Source organism: Castor canadensis, chromosome 4, assembly GCF_047511655.1.
Source record: "Castor canadensis chromosome 4, mCasCan1.hap1v2, whole genome shotgun sequence".
Lineage (NCBI taxonomy): Eukaryota > Metazoa > Chordata > Mammalia > Rodentia > Castoridae > Castor > Castor canadensis.
The window spans coordinates 158,247,007-158,264,621 of NC_133389.1; the positions used below are offsets into that span (position 1 = coordinate 158,247,007).

General features: G+C 42.8%; 1 protein-coding gene across 1 annotated transcript; it reads left to right on the plus strand.

Moving 5' to 3' along the window:
- Positions 1–13,591: 13,591 nt before the first annotated feature.
- Positions 13,592–15,741, plus strand: LOC109702099 (gamma-crystallin E). Its single transcript, XM_020187529.2, has 3 exons — positions 13,592–13,676; positions 13,813–14,055; positions 15,469–15,741. The coding sequence occupies exons 1-3, from the start codon at positions 13,668–13,670 to the stop codon at positions 15,739–15,741; spliced, it is 525 nt and encodes a 174-aa protein (XP_020043118.1). The 5' UTR covers positions 13,592–13,667.
- The last annotated feature ends 1,874 nt before the right edge of the window (positions 15,742–17,615 follow it).

Below are 17,615 nucleotides of genomic sequence, written 5' to 3' on the forward strand. Positions count from 1 at the left end.
GGGTGAAACAGTATCCTATGCCTGAGGAGGCCCGAAGAGGCATAGCCCCTCATATCCACAGGCTAATAAAGGAAGGAGTACTGCGACCTTGTCAGTCTGCCTGGAATACTCCTCTGCTCCCCGTCCGAAAGCCGGGAAGCAGGGACTATAGGCCTGTGCAAGACCTACGAAAGGTAAACGAGCGGACGGAGGACATTCATCCCACCGTTCCGAATCCCTATACCTTGCTCAGCCACCTACCCCCCTCGCAAGTATGGTATACAACCCTTGATTTGAAAGATGCTTTCTTCAGCATTCCATTGTCAGAAATTAGTCAGCCGCTATTTGCTTTCGAATGGCAAGAAGATGGGGGCCAATCCGGACAGCTCACTTGGACCAGACTGCCGCAAGGATTTAAAAACTCTCCCACCCTGTTTAATGAGGCCCTGAGCCAGGACCTGGAACCTTTTCGTCGGAGCCACCCACGAGTCACTCTATTACAGTATGTTGATGACTTACTGTTAGCGGCAGAAACCCGAGAGGAGTGCATCAAGGCTACTGAACACCTGCTAACGGAATTAGGTGAGCTGGGGTATCGGGCAAGTGCCAAGAAAACTCACATCTGTAAAAGGTCAGTGACATATTTGGGTTATCGGATTGCAGATGGGGCAAGATGGCTGACTGATGCCATGAAACAGACTATTCTGGCTATCCCATCCCCGACATCCACTAGGGGGGTGAGAGAATTCCTGGGCTCCGCGGGGTTCTGTAGACTCTGGATTCCAGGATTTGCGGAAATAGCCAGACCCCTATATGAGGCCACCAAAGAAGCTCCAGATTGGAGTTGGGGAGAGAGAGAACAACAGGCCTTTGATCAGCTAAAAGACGCTCTTTTGCAGGCCCCTGCCTTAGCCTTGCCAGATCCTACAAGACCATTCACTCTGTTTGTAGATGAGAAAAAGGGGGTAGCCAAAGGAGTCTTGACCCAACAGCTAGGTCCCTGGAAGAGACCAGTGGCATACTTTTCCAAGAAATTAGACGCAGTAGCGGCAGGATGGCCCCCCTGCCTCCGCATTATAGCGGCCATTGCCGTGCTGGTGAGAGAAGCCGATAAACTAACCTTTGGACAGGCCCTCTGGGTAACGGCCCCTCACCCGGTGGAGGGAATCCTTAAACAACCCCCTGGGAAATGGATGACGAATGCCAGGCTCACCCACTACCAGGGGCTCTTGTTGGATTCCCCTCGGATCACATTCACAGATCCCGTAATCCTGAACCCTGCCACCTTGTTGCCTAACCCGGAACTGCAGACACCTGTCCATAACTGCAAAGAATTCCTCTCCGAAGTTACACAGGTACGGGCTGACCTAAAGGATACCCCCCTGTCCGGCTGCAAATTAAACTGGTACACGGATGGAAGCAGTTTTTTCCAAGATGGAGCCCGAAGGGCAGGGGCAGCTGTAGTCGACCAAGAAGGAAATACGGTATGGAGCAGCGCCCTCCCACCCGGAACATCAGCCCAAAAAGCGGAATTAATTGCCTTGGCAGAGGCCCTGGAGAGGGCAAAAGGAAAGCGAGTCAATATCTACACCGATAGCCGCTATGCTTTCGGTACCATCCATGTCCACGGGGCCATCTATCGCGAAAGAGGATTCCGCACAGCAGAAGGAAAACATCTAAAGAACCTAGCCGAAGTCCAGCGTCTATTAATGGCAGTGGAAAAACCGAAGGCAGTGGCAGTGATGTATGTCCCAGGCCACCAGTCTGCCAAGACGCCGGAAGCTGTCGGTAAAAACAGAGCAGATCAAGAAGCAAAGAGAGTAGCAATGGTGAGTCCTCCCATGGAGACAGGGCAACCTTCCACGGTTGCGGCGATAGACGTGCCGGTCCCAGAGCTCCCTCCGCTACCCCCCCGACCAGAATACTCCACAGAGGATTTCACTTGGATGAGAGCCCACTCCCCCTTTAGAGAAGGGGAAGACGGATGGAAAAGCGACTTGGAAGGCAACTTAATTCTGCCTGAAAAACTCGGACGATTCCTGTTGGCTAACTTACATAAGTCCACCCATTTGGGGCGGAGAAAATTACTAGACTTGTTGACATCTGCGCAGCTCCGATTTCCGAACCAGACCATAGCAGTCCACCAAATTGTGGAAGATTGTGCCAGCTGCACAATCATGAAACCAGGACGAAGGGAGGGGCACCATACAGGTACTCGGGAACGGGGGAGGGCTCCGGGAAGAAGTTGGGAAGTGGATTTTACTGAGGTAAAACCGGGAAAGTTTGGGTACAAATATTTGCTGGTATTCATAGATACCTTTTCAGGCTGGGTGGAGGCTTTTCCTACAAAGAAGGAGACGAGTCAGGTAGTGGCAAAGGCTTTGCTAGAGGAAATCATACCCAGATATGGGGTGCCCGAGGCAATTGGGTCAGATAACGGTCCGGCTTTTGTTAGTAAGGTCCTGCAGGGACTAGCCCAGACTATGGGGGCCAATTGGAAGCTACATTGTGAATATAACCCCCAGAGCTCAGGGCAAGTAGAAAGGATGAATAGGACACTAAAGGAGACTTTAGCCAAATTGGCCCTGGAGACTGGCGGTGATTGGGTGACGCTCCTTCCCTTGGCCATCTTCCGAGTCCGGAACTCCCCCTATGTCCATGGGCTAACTCCCTTTGAGATCCTGTATGGGGCTCCACCCCCCATCATTCAGAGGACCTTAAGCCCAGAACTAGGTGATCTGGCCCCAAATTACCTGACCATGTTGCAGGCTTTAGCTAAAGTGCAACAACGGATTTGGCCCTTAATTCAAGCATACCACGCTGTTAAGAGGGACCCGGCTCCGGAACATGGCATAGTCCCGGGTGACATGGTATGGGTTAAAAGGCATCAGTCCAAAACCCTAGAGCCTAGATGGAAAGGACCTTATGTTGTACTGTTTACTACCCCTACCGCCCTCAAGGTTGATGGCATCGGACCTTGGATCCACCACTCCCACGTGCGTCGAGCCAATCATCAAAAACAAGAAGGGGTCAAGGAGTGGACTGTACGGCGGCACCCAGACAACCCATTAAAGCTAAAGCTTTTGTGGCCCCGGGAACATGCAGAGCCTTCAGGAGCAGCCACGGATGGGGTGGCTGATCGCTCTGATCTTGCTCAATGCCCAGAGCGGGAGCCTCGCAGAAACCAACCCTCACCAGCCCTATAAGCAAACCTGGATACTCACCGATGGGGAGACTCATACCACCCTCAACGAGACTACTCGCACTGCCCCCATAGGAACTTGGTGGCCGGAGCTTCAGTTCTGCTTCAGAGACATCAATCCTGCCTACAAATCTACTGCCCCGGAGTCAGCCCGATGTTATGGGTTTTATGCCTGCCCCGGCCACAAAAAGAACCAGGAATGTGGGGGGATACAATACTCCTTCTGTAGGTCATGGGCATGTGTCACATCCAATGATAGTGAATGGAAATGGGGGATATCAAAATCAGACCTAGTCAAATTTGCCTTTGTAAATGGGATATTAAGGGGGCACAGAATTCCAATACCCACCCATAAATGCCAGCCCACGGATCTAGATAGAATCAAGGTCACTTTCACTGAAACTGGCAAGAAGGACACCCCTGGGTGGATACAAGGTAAGGTATGGGGACTTGTATTTTATAAATATGGTGGACATGCTGGCTCGACCATAGTGGTCAGATTAAAAATTGAGCCCATAGGGCCACCGTCCACAGCAGTAGGCCCCAATAAGGTACTTAGGCCGCCCAATGTAAAGCCATCTCCCCAACCTTCCACAACTCACCACCTTCCCTCAACCATAGCTCGGGCTAATGTTACAACTCCAAGACCATCAGAAACCAGCCCTCCCCTGGTGAGGCCCAGTCTCATGACCGCATCTAAAGACCCCCTCTGGGAGCTAGTGGGTGCTGCCTTCCTGACGTTAAACCACACCAACCCTAACATGACTAACTCCTGTTGGTTATGTTATGATGTGAGGCCCCCATTCTATGAGGCAATAGGGCTAAACACCACTCACGATACCTCATCTGAGGAAAACCCTACTCAATGTTCCTGGGGAGACCGTAAGAGAGGTCTGACCATACAGCAGGTAAACGGCCAAGGAACCTGCTTAGGAAAAGTGCCAAAGAACAGACGGGACTTATGTACTGTTATTAACGCCAGTTCTACCTGGGGAAATGCTATTAAATGGGTAATTCCAAAGGACAATGGGTGGTGGCTATGCTCGCGGTCCGGACTCACCCCATGCCTATCAACTAAGGTGTTTAACAGCTCTAAAGAATTCTGTGTTATAGTGGTTGTGCTGCCCCGCATCCTCTATCATTCGGAGGAAAGTCTATATTCATACTGGAATATAGGAACAGGTGAGAGAAAGAAGAGAGAGCCTATTTCTACACTAACCATTGCTACCCTACTTAGCCTAGGGGTGGCTGGGGCAGGGACCGGCATAGCCTCCCTGGCTACTCAACATAAAGGGATGTCTTCGCTGCGCGCAGCCATAGACGAAGATATAGAGAGAATAGAAACCTCCATTAGCCACCTAGAAAAATCCCTCACTTCTCTGTCTGAGGTAGTACTTCAAAACCGACGAGGTCTGGACTTGTTGTTCCTCCAAAAAGGGGGACTATGTGTTGCTCTAGGGGAAGAATGTTGTTTTTACGCTGACCATACCGGAGTTGTTCGTGACTCCATGTCTAAACTCCGAAAGAGCCTGGAACAAAGAAAACGAGAAAAAGAGGCAGGGGAAAGCTGGTTCGAGTCTTGGTTTAACCAGTCCCCATGGTTGGCTACCCTTTTATCTGCACTGGCAGGGCCAATAATAATCATCCTACTGCTTGTTACCATAGGACCCTGGATTCTAAACCGACTTATGACTTTTGTCAAAAGTCGAATTAATACTATCCAACTTCTGGTCCTCCGCCAACAATATCAGGCTCTTCATCCTCTCGAGGATGATTCCTCAATTTAGGCCATAAGAAAGGGGGGAATGAAAGGAATATGAGGTCTCAGCGGGCCCCAACCCCCTTGTTGGAGAAACCAGTACCAAACATCCCATGTAGATAAGATAAGCAATGAGGCAGGGCTCAGTTAGGGCATATAGAATGTGAGGAATGCAAGATGTGAGATACGAGCAAGATGTGAGATACGAGCAAGATGTGAGGTACGAGCAAGATGTGAAGTACGTGCAGGATGTGCTCTGCCTGCTTGTCTAATGTTGATAACAAAAATATGCACGCCACTGCAGTCTATATAAGATTTCCCCCTAAGAGGCTCAGGGTCTTGCTTTCCTAACCGGTCCTGCGTGTCCGTGTGGGAGCTCGACCCTGGCTAGCCAGTCCAATAAACTCTGCTTTGTTGATTGCATTCACGCCTGGCTCTCTGTCTCTCGGGGGAATAGGATTCCGGGTCCTAACAGGACCAGTTAGGAAAACACGACCCTGAGCCTCTTTAGGGGAAATCTTATATAGACCAGTACCTGCCGTTACAGCAAAAGCCCACGCAGCACTTAACCAATGATTTTGTAACACAGAGTAAAAGGTCAGCAGTTGCGCGCGTATTTTCGTTATCAACATTGAGCAAGCAGGCAGAGCACATCTTGCACGTACATCCCGTCACCTTTCGCAACCTTCTCACATTCCTCACATTCTATATCCCCGAGCCGAGCCCTGCTGCCCTGCTTATCTTATCTACACGGGGCATCTGGTACCGGTTTCTCCAACAGGGGGGTGGGGTCTGTTGAGACATCTCATTCCTTCTTATCCCTTTCACTTACATTTGTATATCTTGTTTGGGCCATCCCCCCACCACCACTGCCTCAGGGCAGAACCTATTCCATCCTTTTTGTAGAAGGAAAAACTTAAAAGATAAGAAAAACATGGCGTTTTTGCTAGTTTGAGATAAAGGTAGTTGTACAGGGAGATTCCTTGTGTTGTTTCCATTCACTACTTCCTAGTCCATTCCCATAGTGGCCTCTGCCAGTTTAAGATTGCTAAATTTGCTTCTATACAGTAGCACATAAGCCATATTCAAGGTTTAGGTTTCCTTATATCTCCCTATTCCTCCAGTGCACATTCTCCCTTAGTGTGTGACCCATGTCCAATAATATTACTGCATTTGTTTTGGGTCTGTAATCCACATACGAGGGAGAACATGTGAATTTTGGCCTTCTGAGCCTGGCTAACTTTGCTTAAGATGATGTTCTCCAGTTCCATCCATTTACCTGCGGATGACAAAATTTCATTCTTCTTTGTGACTGAATAAAATTCCATTGTGTATAAGTACTACATTTTCTTAATATATTTGTCAATACTGGGACATCTTGGCTGTTTCCATAGCTTGGCTATTGTGAATAGTGCTGCAATACACATGGGTGTGCAGGTCCCATGGTAACCAGAGTCACATTCCTTCAGGTATATCTTTAGGAGTGGTATTGCTAATGGTATGGAGAATCTATTTTTAGATTTTAAAGAAACCTCCATATTGTTTTCCACAGTGGTTGTCCTAGCAGTAAACATTCTCACCAGCAGTGTATGAGGGTTCCTTTTTCCCACATCCTCACCAACATTTGTTGGTGGTGTTCTTGATGGCAGCTATTCTAGCAGGAGTGAGGTGGAATCTTAGTGTGGTTTTGATTTGCATTTCCTTTATGGCCAGGTATGGTGAGCATTTTTTTTTTTTTTTTTAGCTATTTGGACTTCTTCCTTTGAAAAAATTCTGTTTAGTTCATGGGGGAGTTTAGTTTTTTGAGCTCCATGAATATTCTGGTCATCAGTCTCTTGTCTGATGTGTAGCTAGCAAAGATTTTCTCCCATTCTCTGGGTAACCTCTTCAGTTTAGAGACCACTTCTTTTGTTGTGCAGAAGCTTTTTAATTTCATGTAGTCCCATTTGTCAATCCTTTCTCTCAGTTGCTGAGCCACTTCAGTTCTACTGAGGAAGTCCTTGCCTACACTTACTGCTTCCAGTGTATACCTGCTTTTTCCTGCACTAGCTTCAAGGTTTCAGGTCTGATATTAAGGTTCTTAATCCATTTTGAGTTGCTGCTAGTACAGGGTGACAGGATCTAGTTTCAGTTTTCTGCAGGTAGATAACCACTTTTCCCAGCAACATTTGTTGAAGAATTTGTCTTTTCTCCATCATATGTTTTTGGCAACTTTGTCAAGGATTAATTGAGCGTAGTTGTGTGGATTCATATCCAGGTCCAGGTCCTCTATTCTGTTCCATGAGACTTCATGTCTGTTTTTGTTCCAGTACCATGCTGATTTTGTTGCTATGGCTAGGTCAAGTATTGTGATACCTCCAGAGTTGCTCTTTTTTGCTCAGTATTGTCTTGGCTACTCACAGTCTTTTTGTGTTTCTAAATGAACTTTAGGGTAGATTTTTCAATCTCTATGACAAATGTCATTGGGATTTTGATGGAAATTGCATTGAACATGTAGATTGCTTTTGGTAGTATAGCCATTTTTACTATGTTGATTCTGCCAATCCATGAGCATGGAAGATCTTACCACCTTCTGTAGTCATCTTAAATCTCTTTCTTCAGCGGTTTTTAGTTCTCCTTGTAGAGGTCATTCACATCCTTTGTTAAGTTTATTCCTAGGTATTTTATTTTTTTGAGGCTATTATAAATGGAATTGCTTTCCTATATTCTTTCTCAATCTGCTCATTGTTGGTGTATACAAAGAATACTGATTTCTGTAAGTTGATTTTGTATACTGCTACTTTGCTGAAGCTGTTTATGGTGCCTAGGAGTTTTTGGGTAGAGCTTTTTGGGTCTTTAAGGTAAAAGATCATGTCATCTGTGAATATGGATAGTTTGACTATTTACCTATTTGTATTTCTTTCATTTCTTCTTCTTGCCTTACTGCTCTGGCTAGGAATTCCAGGACTTTGCCAAATAGGAGTGGAGAGAGTGGATACCCTTGTCTCATTCCTCACTTTAGGGGAAATGGTTTCAGTTTTTCCACATTAAGTATGATGTTGGCTATAGGTTTGTCATATATAGCCTTTATAATGTTGAGGTACATTCCTTATATTCCTAGTTTTCCTAGAGCTTTTATCATGAAATGGTGTTGGATCTTATCAAAGGGTTTTTCTGCATCTATTGAGATGATCATGTGGTTTTTGTCTTTGCCTCTAATAATGTGCTATATTACATTTATTGATTTGCATATGTTAAAACATCCCTGCATCCCTGGGATGAAGCTGACTTGGTCATGGTGAATGATCTTTCTGAGATGTTGTTGGATTTGATTTGCTGTTGTTTTATTGAGGATTTTTGCATAGATTTTCATTAAGGAGATTGGTCTGTAGTTCTCCTTTTTAAATGTGCCTTGTCCGGTTTTGGGAGGAGTATAATGCTGGCTTCATAGAATGAGTTGGACAGTGTTCCTTCCCTTTCATGGAAAAGCTTAAGAAGTGTTGGTATTAGTTCTTCTTTAAAGGTCTGGCAAAATTCAACTGAGAATCCATCAGGTCTTGGACTTTTCTTTTTTTGGTAGACACTTTATTGTTGCTTCAGTTTCATTATGTGCTATAGATCTGTTTAGGTTCAGTTTTGGATGGTCAGAAATATCTAGAAATTTGTCCATTTCTTCAAGATTTTTCAACTTATTGGAACTTGGGCTCTCAAAGTACTCCCTGATGATTCCCTGGATTTCTGTGTTTCTTGTTATCTCCCCTTTTTCATTTCTGATTTTGCTAATTTGGGTCTTCTCCCTCCTCAATTAGGTCACATTTGCCAGGGGCTTGTCAATCTTGTTTTTTTTAAAAGAACCAGATTTTTGTTTCTTTGATTCTTTGTTTGGCTTTCTTGATCTCAATTTTATCAATTTTGGCCCTTATTTTTATCATTTCTCTCCTTCTGCTTGTTTTGGGTTTAACTTATTTTCCTAAGAGTTTGAAATATAGTATTAGGTCCATTTATTGAGAACTTTCTGTATTTTTAATATATGCACTCATTGTTATAAACTTTCCTCTTAGGGCTGCCTTTGCTGTGTTCCATAGGTTCTCATAGGTTGGATTTTTATTGTCATTAAATTCCAGGAACTTTTTTATTTCCTCTCATTTCTACTATGACCCACTGATCATTGAGAAATGTGTTGTTCAGCCTCCAATTGTTTGTGCATTTTCTGCTGCTGCTTTTGTTGTTGAATTCTAGTTTTATTTCATTGTTGTCTGATACTATGCAGGGGGCTATTCCAATTTTCTTATATTTGTTGAGGCTTGCTTTGTGCCCTACGATATGGTCTATTTTGTGGGAAGTTCCATGGGCTGCTGAGAAGAATGCATATTACACTGTTGCAGAGTGAAATACTCTGTGGAATCACTTAGGTCCATTTTAATCTATGGTGCCATTTAGTTCTAGGATTTCTTTGTTGATTTTTTGTCTGGATGACCTACTTATTGGTGATAGAGGGGTATTAAAGTCTGCCACTAAACTATGTTGGAGTCTATATGTGCTTTTAAGTCCTTTAGTGTATGCTTGATGAAGTTGGGTGCACTGACATTGGGTGCATATAGATTGATAATTATTATATCCTTTTGATGTATTGCCCCTTATGAAGTGACTGCCTTTGTCTCATTTGACTAATGTAAGTTTGAAGTCTTCTCTGAAATAAGTATTGCCAATCCTTCTGTTTTCAGGGGCTGTTAACTTGGTAAATCCTCTTCCAGCCTTTCACCCTAAGCAAGTGTTTGTTTCTGTCAATAAATTGGGTCTCTTGTAAACAAAAGATTGCCAGATCTTCCTTTTTAATCCAGTTTGCCGAAGGTGTCTTTCAATGGGGGAGTGGAGTCCATTGACATTCAATGTTACTGTTGTACTTGGATGGGAAACAGCACTTTTATTGAGACAGTTTACATAACTTAGTACTGATTTATAAAAGGACTCAGAGAAAAAAACACTGACAGACATTTGCTCTAGGATAAAATATTCTTAGATTTTCTTGCTATATTTTGTTAGAGAGGATACTTCTTAAGACTTGGGTGCCAGCAGCACAAAGAAATGGAGAGCAAAAAAGTAAGCTGTGATCTTGTGCCTTATTTGCTTGCACTTTATCTCTATAGGCCCTGATTAACTTAGTTTAGTCAGAAATTTGCTGTAATTTCTAGTTCAATTGTTAGTGACTACTTGGAAAAGAAAAGTATGGACTAAAGTTTTTCCAACAACAACAACAACAAAATGCCTAATCATGTTCACTGAGTTTTTTTTTTAATTTTCTTTTGTTGGTTTTACTGAATTATTTTAAACCATATACTTAAAATGTTTTACATTTTAATTCCTTTGTCTCAAAAAATATGGTAATTTTAAAATAGAAAATAAAATCTTAACTTTTCAATGTTAACTGTATTTCCTTCTCACCATTTTTAGAGCTTTTTAAAGTAAATATAGATATTATAGATATAATTCAAAATTTGAATTTCTTAAAATCCATGTGATGTAATATATCTCTTTTTTCCTCTTATGTCCTTGAAACTGGAAATCTTACTTTGTTTTTAGCATCTATTTCAGCAAGTGAAACTGAAGGACTAATGCTGAACATCAGTCCACATATTTGGTATAGTCTATATTTCACACCTGTTGTCACAAACTAATTTAACAATGAATTGCCTTTAAACTATTTTCTGATATTATTATGAATGCCACAAATTTACTAAAAGAAAATAGTTCTTTTAACTAAATACAAATACTAAATACAAAATACTAAATACAAAAATGGATTGTAAGGGTCTAATAGGAGATATTTGTGATGGGCCTAGTTATTTCTTTTGGCTTAGATGATTAATGCTCCATGCTAAAACATGGAGCTTTAGTTGGCTACCTGTCTCCTTTGAGAATGTTGGTACTTCTCTGTGATCAGGGTTAGGGAATTGCAGCTGCTGCTTAATGAGACAAATTCAGTTACAGAATCTCATTGTATAACATGACTTCCAGTAAAAATGTAATGTTTGGTTTTAAATATTTCATTCTCAGGATGCCTTAAAATATTTCAGGGAGGAATATAGAAACCAAGAAATTCATTATTAGAATCATATATTGGGAATGGCTAGCTTCCACATTGATCAAAACATTCAAATAATAAAACACTGAGCTGGAAAAAATAGGTTTGTCAAATCACTTTGGGAAAATATGCTATAAGCCTTTAGGAGAAAACCTGGCAAAACCCTGGAGATTCAAGTTTTTTATATTCTCTTATCAACAAAATACTTAGTAATGCACCCATTATTTGACAGTAGCTCCAATCTTCATTATGCCTATCCTTATTTTCTAAAAGACTGATTTTTTTTCTTTCTCCAAAGTGCTTAAAGGAAAAGCATAAGTTCTTTAGTCATGTTTTTGGGAAAAAAAGGATGAAAAAAGATCATATTTCTGCTAACATCTGTGCCCAATGTCTCTTATACTATTTGTCTTCTTTTATTCACACATAAAAATAACCTTTCCTCATGATTTCCTAACTAGTATGCAGGGCTGAGGATGTAGCTCAGTGGTAGAGCACATGCCTGAGCCTGGATTCAACCCCCAGCGCTTGGGAAAGAAATTGCTAACTAACGTATAAAGTGATGTTCACTCTCCTGGAAAGGCTTACTTAAAAAGAAATCTGCTTAGCACAAAGCTTTATGGTCCAGGAGATTGATAGTACAGCTGAAATTTCAAAAGTGTCATTACTAATTTTATTTAAAAAATGATTTTTAAAAATAAATCAATGTTTTCTGCACTAATCTTCAAATAATGACCAGAAAAAACTATTTAGAAACCTTTAATACAGCACCCCAAATTGAAATCAGCACCTAGAAAAGACTGAACTTGTCAGTCTTTTTTTAGCACATCTCAGAGTTTTTCCTGGACTCAGGTTCATAGGCCCAACCAGGTTCAATATCTGGTTGTCCCGAGCCTTACAAATGGTATCCCTCTTATTCTTGTCTCCTATCGTATGTTGTCAAGACCATGATTTTCCAGGAAACTTATTAGACCTGTCTGTCTTTCTATACTTACATTTGTACAATTATCTTTCCAAGAAAATGAGCAACAGCAAATTCTGGTGAGGCTGTGGGAAAAAGAAACCCTTATATACTGTTGATGAGAATGTAAATTAGTTCAGCCACTATGGAAATGCCTCAGAAGTTTAAGAATGGAACTTCTATACCATTCTTGGGTATATACTCCCCCAAACTCAAAGTCAGATTACAATAGAAATACCAGCATACCCATGTTCATCTCAGCACTATTCCTAATAGCCGACTATGAAATCAGCCTCCATGCTCACTGACAGATGGATGAAGAAAATGTGGCATATACACACAGTGGAGTTTTACTTAGAGGAATGAAATTGTCATTTGTTGGAAAATGGATGGAACTGGAAATCATGATGTTAAGTAAAATAAGCCAAACTCACAAAGACAGTATCGCATGTTTTCTCCCATTTGTCAAGCTAAGGGAGAGTAAAACAAAACAAAACAAAACAAAAAATCAAGTCATGAAAATAAAAGCAGGACTACCAGGAAGGTGGAAGGGAAAGAGAAAAGGGGTGTGGGCATGGGAAAGAGAAAAGGGGTGTGGGCATAAGAAAGAATAATAGAGGGGGTGAATATGACCAAAGCACACTATATTCATGTGTGAAAACATCACAATGAATCCCTTACTATGTACAATTTAATATATGCCAAAACAAATGATCTTTCTTTTCACTGAGAAATAGCTAGCTGTCCCACGAAACTCATGCACACTGACAGGCAAAAAGGTGACAATTTCACTATGTACTGTAGTTAACAGATAACGCATTAGTATTTTGAAAAGTATTGTGAGAAGCGCAATGCCTAACAACAATGGTTTCATATATTTAGTTTAGGAAGTTGTTAAGAAGTAGTAAAACCTTATTTTGAAATAAGATTTTGTATAAAAACACATAAAATTAAAAATGCTCTGGTCGAGGCTGGGAGTAGATCAGTAATATTCCGGTCTCCTTCCAACTTGCACTCTGAGTGGCCCTAGTGTATTTCTAAGAAAATTCTGCAGTTCCCCAAACACACTGAACAAACCACCACAATAATGCAGCTTAAACCAGGGCTTCCTTGGGTCCATCTTCCTGGCCCCACCTCCCATTTGTTATCTGATCCTCTACTTTTAGACACCCAGGGTCTAGGAAAGTTTTCTTAAAGGAAAACTCCATCCCTATGGAGAAGCTAAATTCATCCCCATGGTCCACATTTTCACATGGAAAAAAGCTCTCTAATCTGAACCCCTCGTGCAGCAGCCCTTCTGACCAAAAGACTTGGTCACTACTCTGCATTGTTACTCAAAAGGACATTATTTTGAAATTTTAGAAAAGTAGTCAAACCATTTAATTACAATGGTTAACTCGTTAAGCATTTTTGCTCTATTCCAGCTTCTCGAATAGGCTTCATTTAAAGGCTCGAATAGGCTTCATTTAAAGGCCCGAGCAGCAATTGACAGTTTTTAACCAGGTCATCAGTTCGAAAGCTCTGGCGTGTCTAAGAGAAAACCTACAATAACCCCGCACCCCATGATCATTCTATAGAAAAGAGAGAGGGAGGCGCGCTCCTGCCCCCGCGGGCCCCTTTGTGCTGTTCCTGCCAACGCAGCAGCCCTCCCGCTATATAGACCGCGCGCTGCGGCCCGCACTCCACCGCACATCCACCTCCATCAGCCATGGGGAAGGTGAGCGCAGCGGGCGCCCGGCCCGGAGACCCGGACCGCGGACCAGGGACCTGGGACCGGGGAGGGACCCTGCCCACGGGGGCCCGGGCCCGGCTCCGGCCTCTGAGCCTGCGCCTCGCCTCGCCTTGCCTTGCAGATCACCTTCTACGAGGACCGCGGCTTCCAGGGCCGCCACTACGAGTGCAGCAGCGACCACGCCAACCTGCAGCCCTACTTCAGCCGCTGCAACTCGGTGCGCGTGGACAGCGGCTGCTGGATGCTCTATGAGCAGCCCAACTACTCGGGCTGCCAGTACTTCCTGCGGCGCGGGGACTACCCCGACTACCAGCAGTGGATGGGCCTCAGCGACTCCATCCGCTCCTGCCGCCTCATCCCCTATGTGAGTCCCCTCCATGCCCCCTCTGGGCCCTGGGTCTCACCAATGTTCACACCAGGGGCTAAGGGCTGCGGTGACCGCCGCCTTCTTTCTGCCTCTAACTACATTCTCTCCTGGTCTATTAACATTTCAGTGGAAGGGTTCCTCCCACTGAAAAAGTGCGTGTGCAAAGCTTTTAACCGGACATTTTATTTTACTTTGCTGAATCAAATTCACCTCTGCTGGGAATAAGCAGCGTATGGTTTAGCTCTGAGCATATGAAGCACAGGGGATGAGTGGGCAACAGGTAACTGCTGTCAGGTGATCTTAAGCCACCTGTTTCTCACTTTCTTCACCTGTGCAATGTGGATAATGACAGCGCTTAGAGTTGTTGTGAGGGCGAAAGGAGGTTACCTGACACGTGCCAAACCACCCCTCCCCAAGTGCTAACTAGTACTATGAACAGCAAGGGTCTTTCCAGGCCGCCTTTTGAGGAGGCAAAAAAAAGTCCCCAAAACAAGGAACCTGCAGTGAGATTCTAAGAGTTCCTGAGAGCCCACTGTTGCCCAAATGAAGCCACACTCATACTGACCTGCTGTGAGACTCCTTCCTATAGATGTTGTGATGGTGGAAAAAGAAAGACACTGCCACAGCAGCTACCTGCTGGGAAGGAGCAAGCAGAGGCCAGGAGAGCCAGCACCCCAGATGAGAGGGTTTGTTCAGGCCAAGCAGCCTGACTTTCCATTGTGCTAAGGGTTTACATTCTTGATTGCTGTTCAGTCCTCCTTCCTGAGCTTGAACTTCCAGTTTGGGTATTACCTGAAACTGATTTGCTGGAGCACATGTTCCAGCTGAGAATTGAATCTGTCTTTAAGATGCTCTTGGTCTCCAGCACTTGAGGGCAGCAGGGCCTGAAACAGAGAGAGGGATGGAGGGGTTGTCTGAGCTGAGCTTTCCCGGAATTGCCACCAACCTGTGCCTCATGTGGGAAAGCAAGTGTTACTTCTCTCTTAACCTTCTTCTAGTACAACTGAAATCCAAAATTATGCATTTCCCAGGATACATTTTTATTGTAATATCTAGTTCTTTTTATATCATTCAAAGAGAGCCTCAGACCACCACAAGTCTATGAAATAGAGAACAAAACAAATGCATAAAATTGTCACTTAATCAATGTGGGCCAATGTGTAGATTGTGATACCAGAAATCTCTGGGTTCAGGAATGGTAGATGGTGCCCTCCTGAGTTTCACAGTATACATACAACCTACCCAACTGTATGCAGTAGTCCTGGTATTGGCAGTTCTTTTTTAATTTGATCACCTTTGGTATAGAAAAATAAAGAAAAAATGCCTATTCCCCAGGGAAGCATATGATCAATTGCTAAATAAGGTGTGGTTTTCTGACATCCACTTGTGTGCTGCTTGTTGGATCCACAGGCCAGTTCCCACAGGATCAGGATCTATGAGCGAGAGGACTACAGAGGCCAGATGGTGGAGATCACCGAGGACTGCCCCTGTCTCCAAGATCGCTTCCACTTCAGTGACATTCACTCCTTCCAGGTGCTGGAGGGGTATTGGGTCCTCTATGAGATGCCCAATTATCGGGGGCGGCAGTACCTGCTGAGGCCTGGGGAGTACAGGCGCTACCAAGACTGGGGAGCCGTGAATGCCAGAGTGGGATCTTTGAGGAGAGTCATGGACTTTTATTGAAATATTTTACTCTGCCTTTTTCTCCATTTAAAAACTAATAAAATGTTTCCTGTGTGTTTCATGCACTTATGGAGTCCTCTGTTCCATTTAACCTCAACAAAAAGAGATACAGAAATAATGTGAATTTTTTAACATGTATTAGTGGGAAGGGTAGTATAGGGTAAGCATTTAGGAGCACAGCCTCTGGAGCCAGAATGCCTGGGTCCTTATCCACTTACTTAGCATCCACTGTCACTTAGCATTTCTGTGACTCAGTTTCCTAATTTGTCAAAATAAAGTAATGCTACTCTTCTCCTAAGCTTTTGGTGTGGATTAAATGAGTTGGAATTTTTACATCACAGACCACAGCTTTGTATATGATACTTTCCAGAAAGCAGCTGTTCTTTAAGCTCATGTGTGGAACAGCTGGTCACCTCCCTAGCACTCAGTTGTAATGGTTTGGAGACAGTACATTAAGGAGGATGACTAAGTGAAATTGCACCAAAGGGAGGTAGAGACAGATTTGTTAACATAACTGTGTCTGACACATTTGAGGTCTAAACTTTGTGACTAGTTGAAGAGTTATTAATATTTTATGTGTCCAGAGGCCAAATTTCGGCCTCTAAATAAAGAACCCACAGGACTTTTCTAAATATACTTCTTTTTTAAGGGAGCTATAAAGCATTCAGTGGTGTGAACTGATAAAAGCCAAGTACACAGACAGTACAGGAGTAAAGACTGAAGGTCCATAATCAGGAAAATAAAATGCAGCCAAGAAAAGTTCATAAGCCTATTATTGAGACATTGTCCACAAATTCGGATCAATCTTTATGACACCTAGTTGATGAATAAGCAATTGATAATAATCCTGACACTAGAAAGAAAACCTACAGGGGCTTATTATTTAATGGAGCGCACTATGCCTTGCAGGTGAAGGAGTTTATAAAGTAAAATCTAAGTAGACATTCCATTATACCAAAGGGTTTTCTTTAAGTTAAAATATTATATTTTGTATGTTTACATATAATTGAGAAAAATAAATTGCTACTCACCTTGGGAGTTTTCTTTAATTATGAAAATGACAATGTCTTCTGAAGTAAGTTCATGCTGAATTAAATAGCCATGATTAAGAAAGAACCACTGCAAGTAATTTTCTACTTCAATAAAAATACCAATCAGCTAACAAACATTTTGTCTCCAAAATCTCAATCATTGGAGGAATAAAGCAGCTGGGTTATTTATGACTAACAATTTTCTTGCTTAATACACATGCATCTCCAAGATATTTGAAGAAGCTCTAAGGATGTTTGGGAACTGCTTTGGCAAACAACATAGTGCTAACTAGCCATGTGTAGTTGCTGAATGCTTGAAATGAGGCTAGTCTGAATGAAGATGTGCCCTGAGCAAAAAGTACCCACCAGATTTCAAAGACATAGTATGAAAAGTACATTAAAATATCTCCATAATATCCTTTCATATACCTTGATGTTCAAATAATAATATTTTCATGCATTAATTTAAATAAGCCTTATTGTTAAAGCTAACTTTACCTGAGTCTTCTAACTCTTTTTAATGTGACTACTAGGAAATTTGAGATTATATCTATGACCCTGTTATATTTCTACTGGGTAGTGCTGACTAAAATATTCAGGCAAGAAAAAACAAACTGAAATTTGTATTCAGAAAAGGCTCACCCTTGACATTTTGGTTCAAGATGTTGTAGCCTGAAAATTGAATTGTATAAAATTCTAGAAATTCAGAGATGGCAGATAACATGTTTAAGTTTTACATCATCAATTCCCCTAGGAGATGCTCAATTAACTTACAGTTTTTAACCTTTTACAGATTGAAGCAGTCAGGGAGAAGTACATTCAGCCTTCATCTCACGTGGCAAT